The sequence below is a fragment of the Herpailurus yagouaroundi genome, unplaced genomic scaffold (genome assembly GCF_014898765.1).
Source record: "Herpailurus yagouaroundi ecotype Mexico unplaced genomic scaffold, PumYag 246, whole genome shotgun sequence".
NCBI classification, from domain to species: domain Eukaryota; kingdom Metazoa; phylum Chordata; class Mammalia; order Carnivora; family Felidae; genus Herpailurus; species Herpailurus yagouaroundi.
Genome location: NW_024412463.1, coordinates 1,247,989 through 1,267,353, shown reverse-complemented (window position 1 = coordinate 1,267,353; position 19,365 = coordinate 1,247,989). Strand labels below are relative to the sequence as shown.

The 19,365-nt window shown below is 45.3% G+C and overlaps 1 protein-coding gene across 5 annotated transcripts in view; it reads left to right on the top strand.

Annotated features, from left to right (window-relative positions):
• UBE2V1 (ubiquitin conjugating enzyme E2 V1) overlaps positions 1 to 17,615 on the top strand; it is a 30,915-nt gene extending 13,300 nt beyond the window's left edge. For 2 of the 5 annotated variants that reach the window (XM_040459764.1, XM_040459763.1), the window contains exons 2-4: positions 5,031 to 5,179; positions 14,449 to 14,574; positions 15,791 to 17,615. In XM_040459764.1, coding sequence (XP_040315698.1) covers positions 5,031 to 5,179; positions 14,449 to 14,574; positions 15,791 to 15,937 — 422 coding nt within the window. In that variant the 3' untranslated portion in view covers positions 15,938 to 17,615. Of the gene's footprint in view, positions 1 to 5,030; positions 5,180 to 5,348; positions 5,367 to 14,448; positions 14,575 to 15,790 lie in introns of those variants that run through there. The other 3 variants (XM_040459767.1, XM_040459766.1, XM_040459768.1) reach the window with 2 other exon arrangements.
• Positions 17,616 to 19,365: the final 1,750 nt, after the last annotated feature.

Here is a 19,365-nt window from a genome sequence, read left to right as displayed (position 1 = left end):
AGCCACCAGGCACCCCTCTCAGTTGTAATTTCTAATTTGGCAAATATCAGTAGCTATAACCCACGTAAACAGAGGCTCTTTGAAGTCTTCAGTGACTTTTAAGAGAGTATATAAAGGGGTCTTGAGACCAGAAAAGTTTGTGAACTACTGTTGAAATGGAATGAATGCTTATTGTAATTAATCAGCATGTAGGGCAGTTTTCCCATGTTTATATGTATGTTCCAGCTCCCACTTGGAATGTTTTGTGACTACCTAAAAGATACTGGCCAATATAAAGTTTTGATTTTTTAAACTGTTTCTGATGCCTGATTTATAACTTGAAGCAAGTTGAATGATCCTATAATATCAGTACTGCAGTAACCACAAATTGCACCATCCTGTGTGGTACTCCATTACTGTTCCAAATGCTAACCTGATTCCTTATTTGTTTGGTTCAATTGTGTATGCAGGCTTTAACTGAATTGTCTGATCCAGTAGAAAATGGCTATTGGAAGTATAGGATTAACCAATATGATGGTTTTCCCTATTTCACAAGTAGATGTCAAACATGCGAAAAATATAACTCTAATTCACTATCTGTTTGAAACTAATGTAATGAGCTTGCAACGTTTAGGAGTCCCTAATCAGACCTAGTTGTTAATGAAGGGGTAACGTTTCCAGCCATAAAGTTTTGCTAACATTTACAAGAGAAATAGTCATACCAGAAATAGTTAATCCAGCCTGATTTATTTATTTATTTTTTAACCTTTATTTATTTTTTTTGAGACAGAGCATGAACGAGGTTAGGGTCAGAGAGAGGGAGACACAGAATCTGAAACAGGCTCCAGGCTCTGAGCTGTCAGCACAGAGCCCGACGCCGGGTTCGAACTCATGGACCGCGAGATCACGCCCTGAGCCGAAGTCGGCCGCTTAACCGACTGAGCCACCCAGGCGCCCCTAACCCAGCCTGATTTAAATAACCGGACACAAGAAGGCACATTTTTCATCTTGCCAAAAAGAGCAACTTAAAATAGAGGTCACACGTGTAGCTTCCCTTCATTAATAGCTATGGAAGCTGTTGTACTTTGCCATTGTTCATTTGGCCTGAACAGGTTTTAATATTAAAAAAAACATGGTCTATTTACTTAAAATTACTCACTTAGGAAATACTATTAAATGAGATTCCTAGTCTCAGAGGATCCTTGTTCCTTATTGCAGTCAGGGGTCATATAACTTAAGCCCTGAGAAGTTAAGGGAGCTTGACGGATATCTGGAGAAAGATGTTCCAAGCAGAGGGAATAACAGATGCTGAAGCCCAGTTGTAGAACCTTGTCTAGAGTATAGTTCGCATAGTTCCTTAAATGTTTTATTTTGTAAATATCAAGATCATGGTAGAAATGGGGATGGGGATTAAAGAATACAGTCATCATGATGAATAAAGTAAAATGATTTAAAAAAAGAAAATCTAGAAAAGGAGGGGAGTCGCCCATAATCCTTGCACCTAAAGAGAACCACTGTTACCATCTTGGTCTCTAACCTTTCCAACTTTCTTAAGCTGCTTAAAACGTCACCGAGCATCTGTATTCGTTTACTAGGGTTGCCGTAACACAGTACCACAGACTGGATGGCTTACACAACAGGATTTAGCCCAGGAGGCTAGAAGTCCAAGATCAAGGTGTCAACTGGTCTCATTCTTCTGAGACCTCTCCCCTTGGCTTGCAGATGGCTGCCCTCCCGCTGTGTCCTCACAAGGTCTCTTCTCCATGCACTCGAGCATCCCTGTTTTCCTTTGTGTGTCTAAATTTCCTCCTCTTATAAGGATACCAGTCAGATTGGATTAGGGCTCATCCTAATGGACTTGTTTTAGTTTATATATATATACATATATATATACATATATATATATGTATATATATATATATACATATATATATATATATTTTTAAGAGTTTTTGGGTTTGTTTTTGGGGGGGGTTTGGTTGTTTTTAGGAACTCCGTATGCAGCAAGGGGCTCAAACTCACAACCCCAAGATCAGGAGTTACATGCTCTACCTTCTGGGCCAGCCAGGTGCCCCAGTGGACCCATTTTAACTTAATCACCTCTTTGAAGGCCCTATAACCAAATACTGTCACACTCTGAGGTACTAGCGATCAGGGCTTCGACATACAAATTTGCAGGGACACAGTTCAGCCTACTACGCCATCTTTGATATTCGCCAATCTCCCTGACATGATTGTGTGTTCTTTTGGTATATTCATCTTCATTAGTGCAGGCTTGTAAATTAAACAATAGTAATAGCTGTAGTTCTACACAATGATTCCCCCTCCCCCCTCCGCTGCCCAGCCAAAATAGGATTATTAAAGATTTAGATTTAGGGGCGCCTGGGTGGCTCAGTCGGTTAAGCAGCCGACTTCGGCTCAGGGCGTGATCTCGCGGTCCATGAGTTCAAGCCCCGCGTCAGGCTCTGTGCTGACAGCTCAGAGCCTGCAGCCTGTTTCAGATTCTGTGTCTCCCTCTCTCTGACCCTCCCCCATTCATGCTTTGTCTCTCTCTGTCTCAAAAATAAATAAACGTTAAAAAAAAATTAAAAAAAAAAGATTTAGATTTAACTCTCTCTGGATGAAAGACATTGCATTGTCTGGCTTTTTGCTTATAATGTCACAAACATCCTTTAATTTTGTGTTTGCTAGGGAACACAATCCAGTATAGCTGAATAATCCAGTTGACTATGTGGATGGAAAACGCCAGTATTTTCCAAATGAGCCATTCAGCTATGCTTTCAGGTTTATTCTGTTTCCTCTCAAATACCATCTGTGTTACTTAATATTACCTTCAGCCAGCTGAGTCTTCGCTTACATTTACGTTAGAAGGAAATTGTTTTCACCATCATTGTACCTGGGAAGTTAGTATAACATGACTTGCCTTAAAGTATTCCTAAAAATCAACACGTGACAGGGCGCCTGGGTGGCTCAGTCAGTTAAGTCTCCCAAGTCCTGATTTCAGCTCAGGTCATGAGATCAAGCCCTTCACAGGGCTCTGTGCTGACAGCCTGCTTTGGATTCTCTCCCTCCCTTGTGCGCTCTCTCTCTCTCTCTCTCTCTCTCAAAATAAGCAAACATTTAAAAAAGAGAGGTGGCCTGACTGCAAAGTGAGTGCTCACGTCTGTACCCACCTAAAATCCTCTACCGCCCTTGGCAACTCCGTCCCACTTGCTCAGACAGAAGCCTGGGAACCACCATCATCGGCTGCTCCTTCGTGCTTCTCAGGCAATCTGGCAGCAAATCTTACCGGCTTAGACCCCCCCCCCCCCCCATATCTGGAATTGTGCTACTTCTCACTACCTTCACTGGCTCAAGCCGGTATTTTCCTTTGCCAGGATAATTGCAGTAGGGCCCGGCTCCCTTCGCTGTCTTCTGCACACGGCAGTCAGAGGAAGCCTATTTGAAAAAGCAAGTCAGATCCTGTGCCCCCAGTGTTCAGAGTTCCAGTGGCTTTTCAGGCCAGTAATAGTTGGAGCCCTTAACCGTCTACTGCTTTTCCAAGTCACTGACTCAGATTTAGCTGAGTTGGAATCTTGCCGCTCTTCGGCGTTGCAGGCAAGATCCCACCTAAGGGTCTTAGCACTTGGCTGTTCCCTCTACTTGGAAGACTCTCCTCGGCTGTGCAGAGGTACTGCTCCTTCCCCTCGGCTCTTTAGCCATGACACCTGGTCTCAGTGAGGCTTTCCTTGATCCCCCCATTGAAAATCCTAGCTCCTCCCCCATTACTCCTGCTCCACAACACCACAGGCTGTCACGCTATGTGATGATGTATTTTTGTTTTGTCATTATGTGGTTCCCACTAGAATGTAAGCTCCGTGGGGGCAGGCGTTTTTGTTTTGTTTACTGCTTGTTCCCCCCATTGCCTAGAAAAGTGCCTGGCCTCTAGCAGATGCTCAAGTATTTATTCCAGTTGAACCAATAGTAGCGGGAGTCCCACCTTGGGAAACACTGAGATATACTGGGAACACCTCCCAGGCTGGAGTCCCTCCAGTGGGCTTTTCTCCAGAGTTATGTGGTAAGTGCTGCTCAGTTACCTCTGGGAGTCTGGCCGGTTGGGGGCTCAGCATTTAAGGCAAATTTAAGGCAAGCTTGGAACTTGCCTGAATTTGAAGCTTTTTCCAGAGGTAATAGTTCAGATGCCAGGGAGAGAGGTAGGAGGAGAGAGAAGCCGGCAGGATCGGTTGGGAAGGCATCCCTGGGAGAGTTGCTTAGTGTCCCTGCCCTCCCCCAACCTCGTCCCCCACCTGGCCCCAGTGCTTCGGCTCTGTTCCGGAAAACACCCAGAGATGGCCGAAGCCTCAGCCTGAACTCAGGTATCGTGGCTTGAAACTTATGGGATGGGTTTGTGTGGTTTCTTCCCTGAGCTACTGACCAGGCTTTGGGATTTTTGGAAACGAATCAGAGAACTAGCCACCCTCTTTGGGCTTTTTCACAAGAGAGAAACCATGGCTTGAATAATTGAAAATTTTATCCTTGGCGCCTTCAGGTGACTCTTAACTGATCAAGAGGACACCGTTTTGATTTCATGCGGCCACGGCGGCTGTTCCTCCTGAGGTAGTTTGAGAGTCTGTTCCAACAAATGAGCTCACCTTTAGCCTCAGAAATGCATGATAAGAGCAAAATGAAAGGAATAGCCTCTTCCCTTCCAAGGCACTTGGTATTCATGATACTGATACTGATGGTTTTCAACTGTCGTGGACCCAAATTGATCAACATTTAGACACGTAAACTCTCGATGAAGTTTATCAAAGCTACGGAGGTGGGGTGTGGGGTGTCTCTCCAGGCTGGGTTCAGTCGTCGCTTCACCTGTAACAAAACCACGTGCCCCTTCCTGTGGTTACTCTGGTCGGTACCGGAAGCCCTGGGAACAAGTTTAAGGGACGACGACTTTCGGCCTTTTTTGCATGTTAGCATCTGTATTTCCACGGAGTAATAACGAGCAGCTAGATCTAGGCTTACAGGTTCCCCTGGAGTTGCTAGTATCTTGAATTTCTTTCCATTTATTTTAGGAGTAAAAGTCCCTCGCAATTTTCGACTGTTGGAAGAACTGGAAGAAGGCCAGAAAGGAGTAGGAGATGGCACAGTTAGCTGGGGTCTAGAAGATGACGAAGACATGACACTTACAAGATGGACAGGGATGATAATTGGGCCTCCAAGAGTAAGCGTCGAGCTACGGCTATAAATGTCAATGTCTTAAATTCACTGTGCCTCCTTTTAAGAAATATTAGCCTTATCACGGAAAAAGCTCACCAATGGTATATTTTCTGAAATGTGGCTATTCTTTTTTGACCAGTTTCAGTTTATATATTTGAACCTCCTCTGATGCTGTTTAATCCCTCCACATGGTAAGCAAAAACCTGTTTAGACTCCTAGTGTGAATTTACATGACAATGTAGACAGTGAGGTTTGAGGTAATTGCACCCTCAGATGTAGTTTAGAACAAACTCTGGGGCTTATCAGATAACAAGGCTCCAGATACAGCCAGGGTTCTGAGAAGACCTGGTCGAAACAAACTTTGGCCTTCACAGTCGTGGTTTTCATTCACTGTGTCCCAGGTCGGGACCCATGCACCCATATCTTAATTCATCGGGCTGTTCAGCAAAGGCTTCTTGCCTGCCTGGTTGGCTCTGGTCTGTTCCAGGCACTTTGAGACCCAGAGGCCTTTGTGAAGAAGACAGTGACAACGGGGATGAGAAAACTGACCTCTCCTTTAGAGTTTCGTGATTTGTGAGAGTTCCCAGGCTTCATAGTGCCAGCTGACTTTGTTTTAGCATACATAGTGAAACCCCCAAGAAATGTCATCTAACTCTCATGAGAACCTGTTGTTAGGTTCTCCTGTAGTTAGGTTCAGCCTCTGGTTGCATTTGTTTTACAGGTGAGGAAATAGAGAAATGAAGTTCTTGCCCAGAGTCATGTAGCTGCTAATGCCCATAGGGGTCCTGGCTCCAGACTCTGTGTTCCTAACCACTGTGCTACATTGTCTCCCCGCTGCTTAGATTGTGAGTTTTCCTCTGTTCCCATTTGAGAATCACATGGGGTGTTAAGCAGTCAGTTAACGTAGGAGCGAAGAAATAGATTCCTGCAATGTGACGCTTGTTGCAGACAATAGGAGATTCTGCCTGAATGGAGCAAGACCTTTCCTTCTTCTGCTTGTGCTTCAAGATGCTGGTGCTCTCCTTCTTCTCACTGCGTGCCCAGGCCCTCCACCAGCTCTGTGGGGAGTAGGAAGACACGTGGGATGTGGTCCCGGCTGGAACAAGGAAGAGGGCCATGCTCACTAAGTGTTAGGACCATCTGATGTTCATCTTGGACCGTCATAAACACCGATGGTGAATGGCTAGCTTTGCCGTTCAACGTTACTTGTTGAGTCATTTTTGACCCTGTACTTTTGGTTTTTTGGGTTTTGAAAACCTATCCAATTTACTGTTTTTACTCATTTGTTTATCTTTTTTTTTTTAATCTCTGAAAACCAGGATTTATGGATCTATAAAATACTGGGGGAAGCCTGATCTAGAAAGCTAGTTTCCTCATGGAAATCATTTCTCGTTGTCTCTGAGAGTCCACTGCTTCCTTCACTACATCTCTTCTCTTCCTGAGAATGGGTTAGGTTTCTCGAGGATGAGAATTATTCTTCCCTCCCCCTTACTCTCCAGAGCACCTGGAGATGACTCAGAATCAAGTAGTTGTTCAATAGATTTATTAATCAACCGACTGATTTTTAGGTTCTAACAAATTAAGAATGAACCAATGTACAACATTGAGAATCTACTAAATACTGCTGAGTTGCACAGTGAAACAATGAATGAACAAAATGAACCACCAAATCCCATTGAAAATATTCTGTTCTACCTACAATACCCTGGATGACCCTGAGTTTCACTTTAGTGATTTCCGTAGGGAGCTAACTTGCAGTGAGTGGCTGCGGTACGCACAGTGCCTGCCTTCCACACATTCTTTTTTCTTTTTTCTCTTTTTTTTAATAACAGCTTTATTGAGGTAAAAATTCCTGTATCCTAGGATTTGAAAACTGTAGAATACACCTTTAAACTGTACAGTTCAGTGGTTTTTATCATATTCGGAATTGTGCACCTGTCAGTAATTTCAGAACATTTCGTGACTCCGGAGAGAAACCTCCCCCATCAGCAGTCACTCCCATTCTGTCTCCCGTCCCCATCCCTCCCCTTTGACAGCCTTTCATTTACTTTTTGTCTCTGTGAATTTGTCTCTTCTGAACATTTCATATAAATGGAATTACACAATATGTGGTCTTTTGTGACGAGCTTTTATTTAGCATGTTTTCAAGGTTCATACATGTTACAGCACTTACCAGTAGCTCATTCCTTCCTATGGCTGAATGACGTTCCATTTTGTGGATAGACCACATTTTCTTCACTCCTTAATTGATTGACAGACATTTGAATTTTTTCCATATTTTGCCAATTATGAGCGATGCTGCTATGAATTTTTGTGTATAGGTTTTTGTGTGGACATATGTTTTCATTTCTCTTGGGCATATACCTAGGAGTGGAACTGCCTGGATCATATGGTAACTTTATGTTGAACATTTTAAATAACTGTCAGACTATTTTCCAAAGCGGCTGCACTGTTTTATATTCCCACCCAACAGTACATGAGGGTGTTGTTTTCTCCACACCCTCACCAACGCTTGTTATTGACTTTTTTTTTTTCTTTTTCTTTTTTTTTATCCTTTTTTTTATCCCTGCTTGCCCTGGATCCCCAAGGTTAAAAGCAAAGTTGTAAAGGCAACTGTGCTTCTGGGTGTTTCCTATGACCGGTCTATTTTATGACTAGCATCCCTTATACAAGGGATAAACTGTGACTTTGCAATATCAACATAGTTATTAGTATCTAAATAGAGCACTTGAATAACTTATCTCCCTGTTGTATTTTTGCTGCTGTATGACTCAACAAGAAAATCTTCCATCAAAAGTGGTCCAGCAAAAAAAAAAAAAAAAAAAAAAGTGATCCAGCAACTCTAGGAATTTACTCTGCTCTTTTTAATGTGTTGCCCAAAGGCCTCTATGTACAAAATTATTGAATGCAGCATTTTCAGTAGTAGCAAAATATTGGAAACCACCTCAGTGTCTTTCAGCAGACCATAGTATGTACTGTTGAGCTGTTGAAACACAGGAGCCAGATTTATGTGTGCTCAACTGGAACGCTTTCCATGATATTTAAAGGCGAAAAGGAAGGTACAAGGCAGTATAGAATATGCGGCCACTGAGGAGGTGGGGGAGACTAGGAGGTCATACATATACTGTGTTTACAGTACTTTTGGAAGAACATAAAAGAAATTGGTGACAGTGGTTGCCTTCTTCAAAAGAGATCTAGCTGGCTGGGGCCAGCGTGGAAAGGAGGCTTATTTTTTTGCCATTTTCCTTTTTGTACTTTGAGTCGCTTTAAAGTTTCTCATCCAAGTGCCATTTGCAAAATTCTGACATAATGTCCAACTGTCTCCAGCAGAGAACAGGTTACAGAGTGGCCAGGTTACAGAGCAGTTCCTCAGCCTGAGCGCCATTCACATCTTGAGCTGGATCCTTCTTTGTTGCGGGGCTGTCTTGTGCATTGTAGGGTCAGCAGCACTCCAGGTCTCTGCTCACTAGCAGAGTAGCACCTCTCTCCTCCAGTTGTGACAACCATCGATGTCTCCAGATGTTGGGGTGGGGGGCTGGGCAGAAATTGCCTGGGTTGAGAAACACTGTTATGCCTCTGGAGTTCTCCAAGATAGTGTTTTTGTGCGTGGTTAGAGCCTGGGTGTGTGTTCATACACGTGGTTAGAGCCTGGGTGTGTGTTTATACACGTACTTCTCTAAAAGTCCCTACACATGCTTAAGAACGAAACATAATTACACAAGTGTGTGAACTAAAAGGAGACTGAGCCTTTCCCCCATTTCATTATACTCCCCACAGACTGTGTGTGTTCCTACTGGCTTTTGCTTTTGGGTACACAAACAAATGCATATCCTTTTTAATAAAAATGAGACCTTGCTCTACACAATGTTTTGCAGCTTCGTGTTTTTCACATAACAGATGGTGGAAGTCTTTCCGTATCAGTGCAAGTTGATCTGTCTCTTTTTAAAAAGCTTTATGTGACATGTATGATACGTGAATATATCCTCATAAAAATTCTCAAACAATACAGAATATGTAAAGGAAGAAGTTTACTTTGTTCCCCTTAACTCTTTGTGTCAGGAAAAGAGAAAACCATGCTAGGTATTTCAAGAAAGCTAATTTAATAAAGGAAGGTGATCAAATTGGTGTTGGACTGCAAAAGCAGAAAAGGCACAGTGTGGGAGCACAGAGCTAATGCAGCAGGAAACAGTAACTTAGCCCTGGGGCCAGGAAGACTTGGGGGGCACGGGCCCGTCAGAACCAAGCACCTGGAGGAGTGGTCCCAGGAGGCAGTGAAAATGCTTGGGGACATTAAAAGACGCTAGAAGTCAGAGCAGCTCTCAATGTCACAATGAGAGGCTCATGTAGGCTGACATGGCAGGAAGAGAAATCTAATGGACAGGAACAAGTGCCTCCTTTCTCCTTTGTATTTTACATTAGATGATTGTGTGGTTAATTTGTTGACAGTTTAGTCTTTAGGTTGAAGAATATTCAGGTGGTGCCGGCATTAAGTCAGAGAAATGAATAATTAATGTCACCTGAAGATGGGTCCAGTGGCTTGCTCAGAAGGATACCCTGGTGGCCGGTGGGAAGAGGGAGAGGCTTGGTACGAAGGAAGGTTGTGTCTCATCACTGTCTGGAGGGGTGTTTTGCAGGTGCTGGTTTAAGCTCTAAGCCCACCATTCTCAGCTCTGCTTTGAATACTGGGGCCAGGACTCTGCAAACTACATTTTTCCTTTGTCAGCTGGTGCTCTATTGGGTTCCTCCAATCAGGGACACAGGAGAGCACCTGAAAGGCAAGAAGAAGGGCCTGTTCTGTCAGAGCCACTCTGGTAATGGCCCTTCATCCCAGCATCAGCAGTGGGTCTCAGCCTCCATCCAACTCGAGGGGGCGCTCCCAGAGCTGGCCCACAGTGCCTCCTCAGAGGTCTGGGTTCAGCTGTGGAGACCTGTAACCCTGAGCCTCTAGGTCTGAAAAACTGGCTTATTCCCTCTGTTCCCCCAGCCAAGGGACACCACTGCTTTCTGCCTGTTCCCTCTGTGTTAGCTCGGATCCCTTTCTGCCTTTTCAGTCCAGTGACACCTGTTTAACCACTTCCCTATATTAAATTCTCTGTTAAAGTACCTACTGCGGTATCTCCCTTCCTGGGCTATCCCTACCTGCCATATCCCCGCTTTCCAGATTAACTGGGAGCAGCATTCAGTACCTCCCCTCTCACACCTCTTCCTGTGCATTTTCCTTCCCATCTTCAGAGCCACTCCATTAAGGATTTCTCACCTTTTAAAGGGCCCACCGCTCATTCTCACGTAGCATGTGCCCACCTTGTGCATCACACATAACTTGTGTATACCTGCGTCAGATTTCAACTGAGGAGCAGTTGTCTGGTTGACCTGAATCACCTTTTTATATACTGAGATTTTGTCATTTTGCTTGTTTTTGCAATCAGTACCTTTTCCTTTTCTCGTGTATCATACAGTTTAAAGATAAATTTTATTTCATAATACTTCTAGGCTTAAAGAAAAGGTGCAAAGGTAGCATGGAACGTTCCCATGTGTTCCCCTCCCCCCCCCTTCCCTGTTGTTAGCATCTTATGTTGGGATAGTACGTTTGTTACGACCAGTGATCCAGATACGGATGGCTTACTGTTAACCAAAGTCCATATTTTATTCAGGTGTTCTTAATTTTTACCTTGTGTCTATTTTCTGTTCCAGAATCCTATCCAAGATACCACATTATATTTTGTCATCCTGTCCCACAAGGGTGGCTGTGGCTGTGACAATTTCAGGTTTTTCTTGTTTCTGTTGCCCTTGACAGTTTTGGAGAATACTGGTCAGGTGTTTTGTAGAATGTCTGTATTGGAATTTATCTGATGGTTTTCATCATGATTAGGCTGGGATTATCTCCTGTATATAGTTTAGGCCCAGGAGAAGTTTGTAATCTCTAGGCTCTGGGCTCGTAGTGTCTAATGCATGAAACAACCCGTGTGCACATTCACATAGCCACACTTGGAGGGAGGTGTCTGCCTGCTTTTATAGGATGTACCTATTCTGCACCTTGATCTGTACCAAGAGCCACGTCTTGGCAGTCTTTGTCTGGGCCTCAGTCTTTGAAAAGACGACAGGGTACCCGATTTTATGAATATGCCGAATTGGTTGAGTCAGTCCCTTGCAGGTGGACATTTTGATTGTTTACAGTTATTTTTGCTGTTGCAGACAGTGTTCCACATTTTTGTGCATAAGTATGAGTCTGCCTGTAGGAAATACCTAGAAATGGCTTTGCTGGTTTGAGCTTGCGTGTTTCTCATTCTGATAGGCACTACCAAATTGCCCCATGAAGCTCAAGCCATGTCAACAAGGTGGAAAGCGTTTCATGATCAAACGATGAATCTGGAACAGTGTTCCTCACAGAGGTACCCTGTTCCAGCACCTCTTGGGGCACACTTCCTTTCTTCAGTGAAACCTTTAGCAGGTCCCTGGAGCACTAGTAAACAGAACAAAAGAAGAAAACCAGAACCCTGTTCTCTACAAAAGTCTGGCTTTGGGCTTTTTAATGACCCTTCCGGTGTCTCTGTGTTCACTTGACTTGAGGCATTTTTTTCGTGGGTTTCAGTGAAATTGCCAGTTGAATGTCAATGGTCAGAAATTTAGTATTTCTTTTTTGCTTTCTAGGAAGTTCGTCACAGAATGCCTATTTTTAAATTAGACTTGATAGTGTCAAGAGCTACGAGATTTAATGTATGGAATAATCAGAAACCTGTTACCAAGCTGTCCACCTTCTTAACCATTTTGATGTTGTTGTTAATAGAATGATTAGTAAAAGTATATCGAGGCTGATAAGCTGTAAAACGTTCTCACAGGTGAATAAATTGATGCATCAGAAACTCCAAAATGTAGATCCAATATTTTAAAAAGACTTACTTTGATAATTACCACAAGCCCATGCCCCCAGGGACTATTCTGTATAAGAGATTCTGTCTTTCAATTGTGTGACAAACCATTGAGCATGAATGCTGGACACATCCAGAGATGAACTTGGGCTCATACAGTTAACAGATATTGCTGAGTGAGTAGTTGCTGATGGAGACCATGCTAGATGCTAAGGATAGACCTTTTATCGTATTTTCCATAAGTCCCTTTGGCTTCCTTCTTGTGTTTACTGATTTTTTTTTTTTTTTTTAACTTGTAAAGAGCAATATTCAAGTCCAGGAACATTTGAGTACCAATTCGGTTGAGGCCCCTGCCCTTCTTGTTCTGAGTTTATCGAAGAAGGTCTGACATGAGACTTCAGATGGGGAGTCAGGAAGACTTCTGAGAGGAAGGTGCCCTTGAGCCAAAGAGCTAGGATGGACGCAGAGGCGCAACCAGTTTCGGGGCCCCAAGGTGGAGAGAAGTTGGGGCTAGATGGGGCGAAGAATAAAAAGAGAGGAAGGCAGGGGTGCACAGCCGGGTCTGACCCAGGAACATGGGCTTCCTTCTCGGGTCACTAGCAGCCACTGGAGAGGTTAGGCCAGCCGGGCCACTTCTTGCTTTTGGAAGGTCAGTCAGGCTGCTATGTGGAGAGCAGATTGCTAGGGGGAGCAAGAGAGCAGAGACCAGGGGTGCTTGAGAGGAGGTGCGTGGTGGAGGGAAGCAGGTGGGTGTGGAATCTCTCTTGGAGGTGGAAGCTGAGACGCTGAGACTTTTCTTGTGATTGGAAGGTAAGGGGTAAGAGAAAAGGGAATTCTAGGTGGCTGCCAGGTTTTGCTTTATCTAATGGCTAGATGGTGGTGCCACGTACAAGGGAAGAAGAGGGGAAGAGCAGGTTGAGTGAGGGTAGGTGGAAATCCAGAATTGAGTTTAGGTTTGTCACAGTTTGGAGTCCCTGTTACATGGATGTGTAAGGTTCCTGTAGGGATATTATGAATGCCTTCTTTTTTTTTTTTTTTTTTTTTTTTAGTGTTTATTTTTGAGACAGAGAGAGACAGAGCACAAGCAGGGGAGGGAGAGAGAGAGGAGACACAGAATCTGAAGCAGGCTCCAGGCTCTGAGCTGTCAGCACAGAGCCCGACGTGGGGCTCAAACCCACCAACTGTTGAGACCATGCCCGGAGCTTAACTGACTGAGCCACCCAGGCACCCCACATGAATGCCTTCTGAATTTTAAAACACGTTCGAGTTTTTTGTCAGGGATTGATCACTGTTTAGACACTGCTTTCAAGGATTTAAATCACGTCTTCTGTAATTTGTTTCCCCCAAAGACAGCTAGATGTCGCTGTTTACACAGGAGCCTTTACTGGTGCAGCAGGCACTGGGGAGGGGAACACTGGTGCCTGCGAGGGGGACCTATTGGAGGGTGGATGGCCTCTGCCTTCAAGGGGGCCAATATTATGGAGAGGCATCACCTTTCACAGTGGTGTTCAGGCAAGTAAATGATAACACTGGGACTTCATAAAAGAACAGAAAGCTGGGACTAGCTTGTCCTGTGTGACATTTGACCAGGTGATGTTTGAACTGGGTCTCAGTGGATGTGTGGCAGCTCAGGTGGGGGCAGGGCGCTCTAGGCAGACAGAACAGCCTGCCAGCAGCAGTGCAGCGAGGAGTCCATCGGCCTGGGGGGTCGGACTCTGCCGTGTTTTTCTACAGAGCCCCCGTTAGCATTTGAAGGACAGGTTTTTCCTCCGCGGGCCTGGTATCTTTAGCCTCCCGCCTCACCCACTAAATGCCTGTAATCTCTCAGGTCAGTGTCACGCCTGCAGGGAGAGGCGGCACCTAGCAGTTGAGCTCCCTCGTGTGGCGCCCAACCCCAGACGGATGATGGAGCGGGGAAGCAGCTCTCGCGTCTGCATCCGCGCCCTCTGACTTTGCTTTAATGTTGAAGCGAAGAGCTGCCTCTTCTCTGCTCTGCACATAGTGGCATCTGATGCATTGGCTGACGTCCCTGGCGTGAGCAGACGTTGAGTGTTGCTTCCCGGAGTAAAGAATACTCCTTACACACCATTCCCAGAGCATGGGACAGATCTGCAAGGTAGAGAAATTAATAGAAAAACCAGTCCATCTGATTGGACTTAATACTAACTCAAAATTTCAATGATACTGTTTTAAATTGTCTGTCTTTTTATTCCCCCCCGAGACCAGAGTTCATATACACTAGTGTGGAGACTAGTTACTACTAACTTGACAAGTAACAAGTAGCCTGTGTATAAAGAAGGCAGATGCACCAGTTCTGCAGGCAGGAATAAATGGGGTTTCAAAAGATCTGCCTTTTTGAATTCATGGTTTGTAATTGCCTGATGTCTCTGTACCTTTTTTTTTCCAGACAATTTATGAAAACCGAATATACAGCCTTAAAATAGAATGTGGACCTAAATACCCAGAAGCACCCCCCTTTGTAAGATTTGTAACAAAAATTAATATGAATGGAGTTAATAGTTCTAATGGAGTGGTAAGTTGTTTTTCCTGCCCGTACTTGTTTGGGTTGAGAAATGCTTTGTGTTTACCATCAGGGGCACTTTGGCCCTCATTCCGTGTATTCCTTGGTTCTTTGATGATGAAATGCGTGGCAGTATGAACGTATGCGGACTTGGGGCGAAGGCCTGTTCCCCAGCTGTATTTAAATCATCACTCATACGACACTTACTCTGGGCCAGCACCGTGCAGGTCACTTGGACATATCGGCTCATTCTATTCATGAGGTAGAGATGAGGAAACCAAGGCCCAGAGATGCAAAATCTTATCCAGGATCATACTTTTACTTCCTGAGCCTTATTTGTGGTACATAGCATTTTTTTCTGTTTAACGGCCTCGTTTTATACTTATTTTTACTACCATATGCGGAAAGCCAGTGTCACTTGTCGTAAGAAGGCAGTAACAGCAACAGTACAGTAAATGCTGCAAAATCAAAGTGATGTTAATACATTCTTCCTCCGTGTGTTTCTTGCCAAAGGCTTTGCACCTTTGAGACCTGCTCTCGTTCAAAGGGAAAATCAGCAAAGGGTTGAAGGGTTGAAGGGTTTTACACATTAACATCATGTGAACTAAGCCTTTGTTTTGAGGTACTCAGAAGACTTGAAAGCAGACTGGGAAGAGACGAGCCTTGTTGCTGTGTGTTCAGGGTTTAAGGTCATATCTGAGTTCCACCTGAAGTCCAGAACCCGGAACTCTACCCACACTTTGGAAAATTTCCTCTGGGAATTGCGAGCATAACTCGAGAGTGTGACTCTGGGGCAGTCCTTGTCACGAGAGCGTGGACCTGGGCCACCGCCTGCCTTGGCGGTCCTACTGCCCTGTGCGTCGTTATCGTCCACCAGGGTGTAGACTTGAGACAGGACAGGCTGTGAGCAGTGGCAGCAGCCAGCCCAAGAGAAGAGGCCCCCGTTCCAGAGCCAGTTGGGTTGAGTCTCGCCGAGTGTGTGAGCCATTTCTCTAAAGGTGGCTCTACGTATCCAAGACTTCCTTCTCCCAAACAGAGACACAAACAGAAAAACAGACTGACTGGAGGGAGGGGATCATGCAGGGGCTCTGCGTGTCGGGTCTCATGGTGTGACTGGCATGTTCAGCTTGAAAAGTGCATTTCACTCGTGTCGGTAGCTTAACTCCAGCATGTAGCGATTCATTTGTTTGAGAGCCTGACGGTACTTTTCTCGTTTGCCTTTTTGTAGGTGGACCCAAGAGCCATATCAGTGCTAGCAAAATGGCAGAATTCATATAGCATCAAAGTCGTCCTGCAAGAGCTCCGGCGTCTAATGATGTCTAAAGAAAACATGAAACTCCCTCAGCCGCCCGAAGGACAGTGTTACAGCAATTAATCAAAAAGAAAAACCACAGGCCCTCCCCTACCCCCCTCCCATTCGATTTAAGCAGTCTTCATTTTCCACAGTAGTAAGTTTTCTAGATACGTCTTGTAGACCTCAAAGTACTGGAAAGGAAGCTCCCGTTCAAAGGAAATTTATCTTAAGATACTGTAAACGATACTAATTTTTTTGTCCATTTAAAATATATAAGTTGTGCTATAACAAATCATCCTGTCAAGTGTAACCACTGTCCACATAGTTGAACTTCTGGGATCAAGAAAGTATATTTAAATTGGTTCCCATCATAACTGGTGGGGCACATCTAACTCAACTGTGAAAAGACACATCACACAATCACCTTGCTGCTGATTACATGGCCTGGGGTCTCTGCCTTCTCCCCTTCTCCTCCCCCTGCCTCCCTGCCTCCCTCCCTCCCTCCCTCCCTTCCTGCAACAGCCCTCCAGCTTGGGGTGGCTTGCTAGAGTAGGTGTGAAGGTTTCAGGTCACAGCCTGTGGGACTACTGCTGGGTGTGTGGGGGTGCTCCAGCTGCACCCCTGCTTTTTTTAAGTCTTAAATGATGCCCCCCACCACCACACCCCCCCCCCCAAGCCATTGTCCCTTCTTCACTTTCCACCACCACCCTTGGCCGAAGCATAGATTGTAACCCCCTCTGCTCCCCTCTGAAATTGGCCTTTGGTGAGGAATTCAGGGCTCTCCCCATATCTTCTCCCCCACCTTAATCGAGGGGTGCTGCTTTTTCCTTCCTCCTCCTCAACTCCCTTTTTGTACCATCACCACCCAACACTTTCCACAATACTTCCTTGCTTTGGCCAGAAGCCATCAGGTAAGGTTGGAAAGAGTCTCTGACTTCCCTCGTTTAGTTTTGGAACCACATTTACTCACTCTCCACCAGCCTGGGAATGAATATTGGGTCCTCAGCCCTGCCACCCTCTGCTGTCATCGTCAGCTGATGCGGTTTCTTAGCTCAGGTTTTGATAAAGTGAAAAGAACAGTCACCAGGGGTACTCACACCTGCCAGCTCTCAAAGTTCTTGGTGGTTAAACTTGGAGAAAGGCCACAGAAGACACTTGTAAGCACCCACGATCCCTCTGAATGAATTTTCTTTTCCTGTAATTGCTTTTGCTTTTAAAAATTGAAGAAGTTTTACACAGGGTTCTCATGTGGTCATCTTGCAATCCGTTTGGGTCTAGTTTGGAATGTGGCAACTGGAACAAAAAGAACCTTGAATTCGGTGCATACTTTGGTTTTGGTGCTGCTGTTTCTCACGGTCCTCAGCAGGGATTGAAAAAGAACTCGGTGTGCACAGCAGATCCCCGAAATTGGCGGGCTTGACTTCCTGGCAAATCGCTGCGTTTTTCCACTTTTCTGTTCAGGACCACTAAATGCTGAGATGTGGATGCATACCGAAATAAAAGCGATTCATTGTGTTCTAAAGTTTTTTTTTTTTTAATTTAGTGTTTGTGTAAAACCACCTTTTGAAGCAGCAACTATCAAGTCTGAAAAGCAATCGATGTTTCCATTAATCTTTTTCTGGGGGAAACCTTAGTTCTAAGGATTTAACATCCTGTAAGTAAAGTTTAACATAACAGTATTCCATAAGCAGCCTTTTTATTGTCAGACCATTGCCTGATTTTAATATAATAAAAAAAAAAAGTGTGCGTTAATATTTAAGAAGCTGTGCCCTTCTTCCTCTTGGCTTGTAATTTAGGAAAGATTTAATGTCTTGGATGCTTTGGGATTCAAATTGATGTTCCCAAAGCGGGGGTCGGCAAACCTTCTTCCACTGAGGGCCTAAGTCAGTAAATCCTTGGGCGGCTTTGTGGGCCAAGAGGCAAAATGGAAGGAAGACCCTATGTAAGTGTTTTATTCGTATAGTGAGAGAAAACAGATTCCCACAAAATTTTTTTATTGATGAAATTCAATATCTAATAATTGAGTACAATCCTTTTTGTAATGTTACAAGTCTGATGAAAAAAATGGAATTCTTTTTGGGGGGGGGATAACGTTTTGCTTCATCAGAATTCAAAGATCGTATTCCTGATTATCAGGTAAGTTGTGAAAATCCTCCTTCACCCAGGGGCTGTGCAAAAACAGGCAGTGGGCCGGGTTTGGCCCACGGTCCACAGTTTGCCAACCCCTGTCCTAGAAGATTGTAGTGAAAAAGGCGGGGTGGTGCTCTCCTTTAAGTAGCTTTGTTAAGTCCCTTGTAGTGCGTACTTACTGGCTGGATTTAGTCTATTGGGAAGGGGAAAATGGGACTTTCACATGGGTTTCTGGTGCGTGAGACCAGAATTTTGTTTGACAGTTTGTCTGCTCTCTACTGTGTAAGGAGTGGAAACGTGTCTGCGGCTGTTTTTACCCAGGATTTGAACTTCCTGCTGTGGTCCCAACCGCCAGCAGGCACGACTTGAGTGTCCTGTGGCAGGGGCCGGGCCGTTCTTTTGTGGCTGCTGGGGCCAGCTCAGATGTCAGAACCTCATCCTCCAGAAAGCACAGCCCGAATTCCTGCCAGATGGTCCCTGGGAGTCCTGTGGAGTGAACCACTGCCTTTCAGCTCCCCTGAAGGGAGTTGGCCGGGACCCGTGTGGGTTCTTTGCCCTCCGTCCTCAGTTCCCCTGAGGGAGGGAAAGGACAGGAGGTTCTCAACTTATTTCACAATGCTGCTGGGAAATCCCAAGGCAGATTCGGGGCTGAATCTAAAGGTGACAGCTCCCATGTGCTGTGTGACCTCCAGAAGGAGGAGCCATCGGAGATGCTGGAGCGTGCACCTTTTACCTTCTTAGCGGGCTAACAAAACTGACCTCAGAGCTTTGGAAGTTCGGCTCGAGTCTCGTGGTAACTGTTTGAGTCTGATCTGCAGTTATGTGCCACGGTCATGTGCTCTGCTCTTCCTTGTTGCCGGCGGGTTTACAGGTGGTCTGCAGGTCGGGCCTAGATTTAGGGCAGGGAAGACGGGCTTGTCTGGGGGCCTAGTGTGCCGCTTCACCAGGTGGCCTGCTCGGACCTGCCGGGTCTTTGCTCTCGAAAGAAAGAAGATGCATCTATTATTTTTCACTGGGTAGAACCGCGGGGTCCGGGGGTGCACAGAGGTCTGCACAGCGACCTGACAGAGTGGACGAGAAAGCACACCCTCTGATGCACCCAGAGCAAACCCGCGGTGGGTCTCCAGGACCCCGGGACCTTTGACCACGATCTTGGAGTGACGGCAGGGCCCTTGTGTGTCTTTGTCCTGTCGAGGAAGTTCTGGAGCCCTTCGGGTGGGGGCAGGCTCCGCGGTCTGCCGTTGTGTCCACCCCGGCTGTCGGGGCTCCCGGCTCCGCCTCTTGCCCTTCCGTACTCTTCCCCTGCGCCCCAGGAGCCCGTGGACGCTAAGCCACGTCCCCCTTCCTGGCTTGTGTCTGCTCCACACTCCTCATCAGAA